The sequence below is a fragment of the Lolium rigidum genome, chromosome 2 (genome assembly GCF_022539505.1).
Source record: "Lolium rigidum isolate FL_2022 chromosome 2, APGP_CSIRO_Lrig_0.1, whole genome shotgun sequence".
In the NCBI taxonomy this organism is placed as follows: Eukaryota; Viridiplantae; Streptophyta; class Magnoliopsida; order Poales; family Poaceae; genus Lolium; species Lolium rigidum.
Genome location: NC_061509.1, coordinates 40,560,771 through 40,569,424, shown reverse-complemented (window position 1 = coordinate 40,569,424; position 8,654 = coordinate 40,560,771). Strand labels below are relative to the sequence as shown.

Here is an 8,654-nt window from a genome sequence, read left to right as displayed (position 1 = left end):
CGCGACGAAAACATCAGTACTTGCTGTGTATATTTTACTACCTTTGAATCTGCGTATATGGCTGTGTATATTTTTAGAACTTTTTTGAGTGGTTTTAGAACTTTTTTGTGTGCACTGTGTAGGCTTTCTACCTAGACGCTTCTGTGCAGTGGGCTTTCACTTTTAGCTATCCTGGGCTTTAATCTCACTACCAAACTGCTGTCGGCTCTTCCCAGCGATTCTCCCCAATCCTCATCCGAACCACGAGCGCACCATGCCGCCGCCGCCGCCGCCGCCGCCGCCGCTTGTCGACGACGTCATCGCCGAGATCCTCCTCCGCCTCCCGCCGGACGAGCCCGAGCACCTCATCCGCGCCGCCCTCGTCTGCAAGCCGTGGCTCCGCGTCATCTGCGACCCCGGCTTCCGCCGCAGCTACCGCGACTTCCACGGCGCCCCTCCCCTCCTTGGCTTCCTCCACCGCCGCATGGTGATCCAAGGGGATTCTCCTGCCCGCTTCGCCTCCACCACGTCGGTGCCAGAGTTCCCCCACCCGGGCTCCGACACCTTCGACTGTCGCCACGGCCGCGTCCTCCTCCACATGTTCCCGGGTTTCCTCGTCTGGGACCCCGTCACGGGCGACAGGCACCACCTGCCACCTGAGCCGGAGGAGATCGACTGGCTCATCTACTCCGCCGCCGTGCTCTGCGCCGCCGACGGCTGCGACCACCTCGACTGCCACGGCGGCCCCTTCCGCGTCGTCTTCGCGGCCACCCATGAGGTCAAGGACATCATACTTGCGAGCGTCTACTCATCAGAGATGGGTGCGTGGAGTGCGCCGGTGTGCCTCGACAACAACACCTGCGAAATCTATGCCCGGCATGTGCTGCGAGAGGGAGGTGCAACACCCTACGGTCTCTACTACACACCCTATCTGCAGCCTAGGCGAGGCACCCTTGTTGGAGATGCAGTCTACTTCACTGTTCGCGAGGGCAACGGAATCGTCAAGTATGATTTGAGCAAGGACCGCTTATCCATGATTGACCCACCGACACCAGACATGTACTACATTACCCTCATGGCGATGGAGGACAGCACTTCACTGGGCTTTGCCTGCATTCAAGGGTCCACCCTGAATATGTGGTCAAGGATGATGGATACAGAAGAAGCTGCTGCAGAATGGGTACAATGCAGGGCCATCGAGCTGGAGAAAGCAATACCTGTTAGTGTTGCCAATCCCAGTGACAAACCATTCGTGGTCGGCTTTGCAGAGGGTGTGGGTGTCATCTTCGTTAGCTCAGGTGTAGGCTTATTTACGATCAAGCTCAGTTCTGGGCTGGTTAAGAAGGTTGATGAGCCTGGAAAACACTTTAGCGTCCTACCCTACATGAGCTACTACCTTCCAAGTATGATACTAGCCCTTGCATTGCATCTTGTCTGTTGTCTTGCATTTTTGTTACAACTTCTGTATGTTTGCTTAATTTTTTGGTTGTGGTTTGTGAACACCTATTCATAATGCAATCATTATGTGTTAGTTATATTCGCATATGGAGCTTGCCAAGTTCAATTAAAGTGCTGGAGACAACTTAATATGTGGCATTGGAAGAAAACATAACATGGTTTACTTGATAGATTTGACTTGTTAAGGACCATGACCATGCATTGGTCGAACTGCTAAACATGCACACAAGCATGTTCCTTGCTCCAGACTTTCTTATTAAAATACAACCTCTCATTTTGTGGCCTAGCTAAATGCCACATCTCAAACCCAGTCTTGTAACTGTTGGAATTAGTACTAGCGTAGCTCACTGAATGCTGACTTGGTGTCGGTTACGAGTTTGTGCATGATATATTTTAGATCATGGCACATTGTTATCGCTAGTAAGGACTAACTGATCAAAGTCTGCTGCTTTTTTTCTTTCAGAGCTGCTACTGTTAAGTATCAACTCGTTTATTCTCTGTTCAGCTGTTTTCTTAGTAAAATAAAAATTGTTTAAGTCCTCACGATCAATTGTTGCTGCCATGTCAAATTGTTAGAGATCCCTAGCTATGAAAATCCTTTGAATCAATAGTTTAATTTGGAAGCTTAGAGCTAGTTCTAATTCTTTCATTCAGTATGATTGTATCTACTAATCTTGCTAGTAATCTTAAATCAGTAATGAATAAGTTTTAGATTTTTTTATGAATAGTTGGTCCTTCTATCACACTCCAGATAATGTGTCGCCAGTGGCAAGTCCATTTACACCTGGGTATACTAATAAAGAGTTCATTTCATTTTAATGCTAAAAATATTTGAAGATAATCTAATCTGAAAACTCATGATCATTATTTGCTAGGATATTCTGATATGGCATGGAACAAGTTCAATACTCCAGTCGGTTCAAAATAATTGCCCAAAATATGATGTATCTAACTATCTAAGCATGTTTAAGTGTGTAGATACATCCATTTTTAAGCAATTATTTTGAACCAGATGGAGTAATTGATAACTTGTCTCTTCTGACCAGCTAATAGTCTGAGTGTGCATGTTCTTCATTTTTATGATATTCATCAATATATACTGTTTTCAGTATATTCTTTAACTTAGAAGGTAGGTGCAGTTTATTTATCTATTCCTAATGCTGTATCAAAACTGTTGTGCCTTTCAAGCTACAGCTATGAGTTTGGCTTTTCGTTGGTTGTCATTGGTTGGTTGACGTCTTATGCTTGCAGAAACAGGCAATGGTGGTGGACATGATGCAGCTGATCTTCCGCACAATACTTAAGAGATTGCCCTATTAGATATGCTATTGTGATGTACTGGTTGAGCAGGTAAGTTTAACTTCTGCATGTTTGTTGGGGTATCGGATTTGTTCCATCAAATAATGTACTGTTATCCTTTCCTTATGTTAGTGTAGGATCTTCCCCCTCTAGCTCCTCCAATGACGGATGACCTTAGAACCTCATTTTCTGGTGTGCATATGTTTGTCCCTGCTAAGTAGTAGTAAATGGGCTAACCCTTTCCTGTGCTTCGGGAATATATTTCTGTTTTACTTTTGGAGTTTTACTTGTTGCTGCATCAACTTTAACTTTTTTTTCCGTGGTTTTGTGTATCTCAAAGTCCTAGTATGATTCGCATGCTGTAAGTAGCATTAACTGAGCATTTGTTTTCAGATTTCCTTTATTTATACAGACTTATAGGTTTGCCATTTCACATTCCTGCTTATTCTGGATCATCGTCATACCTTGATGAACTAACGATAGGCACAATACTTGAAGTGTATGCCTTTGCTACATCTTATACCTCTGTCTATCGTTTTGCTTGGACTGTAGTTTTATGGATGATTATTCTAGTTTAATGCTGTTCAGTTAAACATTTTCTCAGCATGTCGCTTATTATCCACAAGATTTGCATATACATATGTAACTCGGCATTAGCCACTAATATAATTTGGCTGGTCCAACTATATGTAGCTATGCTTTATGTGCAGTCTAATTTCTTCAGTTTTGGCCACCATGGAGTACCTCATATCAAACGCAGGATCAAAATGACACGGCTAGATAACTAGTAGCATCTGTTAGTTTTACTAGCATGTTGTCAGTAAAGTAGTGATGAAAGTACTCCTTGACGCTGTGCAGAGTATAAAATGGCAGTCATTTTAGATTGAAGGAAGCATCAATTTAATAAGATGATGCACGGCCCCTTGCCTGAGGCTTGTACCTCAAGAAGTTGATGAAATTCGATTTATTATTACTAATTAGCTCGTACATTTCTATAAGTTGCCTATGAGCTAGCCAGATGTTTATGCTTTCCTAGGCCAAGAGCTCCTCATATAACTCCTCTTTTGGTGTATATTCAGACTAGTGTAGCCAAAATCTTATAATATTTGGAGGCAGAAGTGTACCAACACACTACAGATTACCTAATGTCGTTCTCTGTTGCAGATGTTAGTTTTGTCTAATACTGCTGAGTCAATTCAACTTTGGAGCTTTTGGCACAATTTCCAAACATTGTGAAGCTAATGTTTTCTCTTCGAGTCATACAGAGATTGTGAACTCCAACAGCTTTTCTTGAATGAATATTTCTAGTTTCTTGGGCTGATGATATCACTCACTCTGCAGGTATCTACTGCAATTACACCTGGTGCCCGAGATGCAGAAATGGGCTGTTGGGTAATTTCTTCCATTTGTATGCTCGACGCGGAGATCGACCCTCTATGTAGCTTTCAAGTGCATTTGCCAACTTCCATCTGTTGTCTCAATTCCTCAACTGTTGTGAAGGTTGTAGGCACATTGACTTGCTCCAATTAATTAGTACTGTACTTGTGGCGCGTTGACCGTGCACCTGGAGGAATTAATTGCTTCATTTGCTAACATCTGTGTGTTATCTCATTTCCATAGACATTCTTCAACTGTTGTGAACTTGTGACACGCTGACCTGTCAACTCTTGCGTGCAATTTAGTATGTGTTTTTTAATTACCTTATGTATGAAGCGTGGAGATTTCAATGTCGGGTTTCTGTATACACTCCTTGATGCCCCATTTTTTTGTGTGTTATTACTTTTTGTTGAATTTGTATCTGGCTCTGAGCTTGATATTTTGTGGCTAAATACTGACTACTGAGTGTTGAATCGCATCAGTAATCCGACCTGGGAGTTGGGAAGAAGCTCCTGCATGTTGAATCGCACCTGTCTTGCTACTGCATAAATAGTTGACAAATTAAACCAGGTCTGGCTTTTACAGTTCTTTGAGTTGTGTAGGATAGCGCTTGCCTAAATTTTGGATTATTTTATTAGTTTTGAAGAGATAAATGTTTCACTTCTCCTTGTAAAATGCTGAATAATCAGGACTGGGATAGATGAACCAAGGCCTAAGCAATAGCATGGATTCCCCATTGATAACCGCCTTTGGTTTAACATTCACAAACTTATTTTCAGTAGTTATTTGATTATGTATGCATCTACCTTGAGCTAGCTGCATGCGCTGATCCAGTTGTGCATCGAAAACTCAATAAGTTGAATCTATATTTGTTCAGTGGAAATGCTAGTCTGGTAATTTGTTTGTCATTAGGAAGGAATGATGCTATTTTGCTACCAGCACATGTTTTTCTTCTGCATTTTTCGGTTTTAAAAAAAATGTTCAGAACCCAAAAATATTCAGATTTTCCAAAATAATAACTTTTAGTTTTGAAAATTTTGTAATCTGAAGTGTTATAAATCTTGGACATTTTTCGATCTGAACATATTTTGATCTGGACATTTTTCAAATTTGAACATTTTTTAATCTGACCTTTTCTAAAGTTAGACCTTTTTAATTTTTAACAATTTTCAGTTTTTAACATTTCTTAATTTTAACTTCTTTCGGTTTTGAACAAGTTTTAAATTTGAAAATTTTCAAATTTAATCAATTTTCAAATTTGAACAATTTTTGAATATGAACACAAAAAACCCAATAACAGAGAACCCTAGAAAACCGAAACAGGGGAACGTGCGACCTACCGATAAATGGGCCGGCCCGGCTCGTTTTCTCTTTAGCTGTGTCAAGCTTCGGGGCTGCACAAAGCGGCCAATAGGAGGGGTGCTCCTATCTGATACCGCCTCGGCGCCCCGCCTTGCTCGATTCCTCGTCCTCCGCCAGTCCACTACCGCCCCTAGACTTCCATCAAAACTCCCCATCTTTGCCAGTTCCAGCGAGCTTCCCGCACCACCCCCGAACCCTAAGTCGTCGGCCACCACACCCCCACCCTAAACCCTAAGCTTTTCTTCCTCACCTCCATCGGCGACCAGCCGCGGTGAGGTCCATAGCCGAAGACGCCGCGGTCAGCCGCGTCGTCCCCATCGGCGGCGAGGTCCTCCGGTCGTCGCTGGTATCGTCTTCTTTCTCTCCGAGTGCGCGTCGCGAGCAGGGTGGGCTGGCCCGTTGCGTCGAAGGGGGTACGCGTCGCTCTGCTAACCGACGCAACCGGCGACAAATAGGAATTGCTCAATAGGAGGCCCTACGCGTGGGCTTCCTTTCTCTCTGCACAAAATCTCTTGGGCTTTAATTTCACTGGCAAAGTGCTCTCGACGGACCCTTCCCCAATCATCCCAGCCAAACCACGAGCGTACCATGGCGCCGCCACCGCCGCTGGTCGACGACGTCACCGCCGAGATCCTCCTCCGCCTCCCGCCGGACGAGCCCGAGCACCTCATCCGCGCCGCCCTCGTCTGCAAGCCGTGGCTCCGCGTCATCCGCGACCCCGGCTTCCGCCGCAGCTACCGCGACCTCCACGGCGCCCCTCCCCTCCTCGGCTTCCTCCACCGCCTCATGGTGTTCCAAGGGGACCCGCCCGCCCGCTTCGCCTCCACCACGTCAATGCCGGAGTTCCCGCACCCAGGCGCCGGCGGCCGCCGCACGCGCCCCCTCGACTGCCGCCACGGCCGCGTCCTCATCCACATGCTGCCGGGATTCCTCGTCTGGGACCCCGTCACCGGCGACAAACACCACCTGCCGCCCGAGCCGGAGGAGATCGACTGGCTCATCTACTCCGCCGCCGTGCTCTGCGCGGCCGACGGCTGCGACCACCTCGACTGCCGCGGCGGGCCCTTCCGCGTCGTCTTCGCGGCCACCCACGAGTACAAGGACATCATACTCGCGAGCGTCTACTCGTCAGAGACGGGCGAGTGGAGCTCGCCAGTATGCCTCGACAACACCTGCGAAATCTACGCCCGGCACACCCGGGAGGCGCGTGCAGATGGACCCATGGGACGCTTCTACACGCCCTATGTCCAGCCGAGGCGAGGCGCCCTCGTCGGAGATGCAGTCTACTTCACTGTTCGGCGGGGCAACGCAATCGTCAAGTATGACTTGGGGAAGGACCGCTTATCCATGATTGACCCGCCGCAACATTGCTTGGTGCACGGCATTGCTATCACGGCAGTGGAGAACTACACTTCACTGGGCTTTGCCTGCATTCAGGGTTCCACCCTTTGTACGTGGGCAAGGAAGGTGGATGCAGATGAAACTGCAGAATGGGTACAATACAGGGTCATCGAGCTGGAGAAAACAATACCTGTCAGTGTTGCCAATCCCAATGACAAGCCATTCGTGGTCGGCTTTGCAGAGGGTGTGGGTGTCATCTTCGTTAGCTCAGGTGTAGGCTTATTTACGATCAAACTCAGTTCTGGGCTGGTTAAGAAGGTTGATGAGCCTGGAAAACACTTTAGCGTCCTACCCTACATGAGCTACTACCTTCCAAGTATGATACTAGCCCTTGCATTGCATCTTGTCTGTTGTCTTGCATTTTTCTTACAACTTCTGTATGTTTGCTTAATTTTTTGGTTGTGGTTTGTGAACAACTATTCATAGTGCAAGCATTATGTGTTAGTTATATTCGCATATGGAGCTTGCCAAGTTCAATTAAAGTGCTGGAGACAACTTAATATGTGGCATTGGAAGAAAACATAACGTGGTTTACTTGATAGATTTGACTTGTTAAGGACCATGACCATGCATTGGTCGAACTGCTAAACATGCACACAAGCATGTTCCTTGTCCAGACTTTCTTATTAAAAAACAATCTCTCATTTTGTGGCCTAGCTAATGCCACATCTCAAACCCAGTCTTGTAACTGTTGGAATTAGTACTAGTGTAGCTCACTGAATGCTGACTTGGCGTCGGTTACGAGTTTGTGCATGATATATTTTAGATCATGGCACATTGTTATCGCTAGTAAGGACTAACTGATCAAAGTCTGCTGCTTTTTTTTTTTCTTTCAGAGCTGCTACTGTTAAGTATCAACTCGTTTATTCTCTGTTCAGCTGTTTTCTTAGTAAAATAAAAATTGTTTAAGTCCTCACGATCAATTGTTGCTGCCATGTCAAATTGTTAGAGATCCCTAGCTATGAAAATCCTTTGAATCAATAGTTTAATTTGGAAGCTTAGAGCTAGTTCTAATTCTTTCATTCAGTATGATTGTATCTACTAATCTTGCTAGTAATCTTAAATCAGTAATGAATAAGTTTTAGATTTTTTTATGAATAGTTGGTCCTTCTATCACACTCCAGATAATGTGTCGCCAGTGGCAAGTCCATTTACACCTGGGAATACTAATAAAGAGTTAATTTCATTTTAATGCTAAAAATATTTGAAGATAATCTAATCTGAAAACTCATGATCATTTTTTGCTAGGATTTATTAGTATGCTTTTTTTTCTGATATGGCATGGAACAAGTTCAATACTCTAGTCGGTCAAAATAATTGCCCAAAATACGATGTATCTAAGCATGTTTAAGTGTGTAGATACATCCACTTTTAAGCAATTATTTTGAACCGGAGGGAGTAATTGATAACTTGTCTCTTCTGACCAGCTAATAGTCTGAGTGTGCATGTTCTTCATTTTTATGATATTCATCAGTATATACTGTTTTCAGTATATTCTTTAACTTAGAAGGTAGGTGCAGTTTATTTATCTATTCCTAATGATGTATCAAAACTGTTGTGCCTTTCAAGCTACAGCTATGAGTTTGGCTTTTCGTTGGATTGTCATTGGTTGGTTGACGTCTTATGCTTGCAGAAACAGGCAATGGTGGTGGACATGATGCTACTGATCTTCCGCACAATACTTAAGAGATTGCCCTGTTAGATATGCTATTGTGATGTACTGGTTGAGCAGGTAAGTTTAACTTCTGCATGTTTGTTGGGGTATCGGATTTGTTCCA

General features: G+C 44.7%; 2 protein-coding genes across 2 annotated transcripts; both read left to right on the top strand.

Annotated features, from left to right (window-relative positions):
• The first annotated feature begins 253 nt into the window (after window positions 1–253).
• LOC124689564 lies at window positions 254–4,432 on the top strand. The gene is made up of 3 exons (XM_047223076.1): window positions 254–1,382; window positions 2,689–2,787; window positions 4,078–4,432. Exons 1-2 carry the CDS (start codon window positions 254–256, stop codon window positions 2,739–2,741), a joined length of 1,182 nt encoding a protein of 393 aa, XP_047079032.1. The 3' UTR covers window positions 2,742–2,787; window positions 4,078–4,432.
• Window positions 4,433–6,063: 1,631 nt separating this feature from the next.
• Window positions 6,064–7,384, top strand: LOC124689563. The gene has a single exon (XM_047223075.1). It carries the CDS (start codon window positions 6,064–6,066, stop codon window positions 7,300–7,302), a length of 1,239 nt encoding a protein of 412 aa, XP_047079031.1. The 3' UTR covers window positions 7,303–7,384.
• The last annotated feature ends 1,270 nt before the right edge of the window (window positions 7,385–8,654 follow it).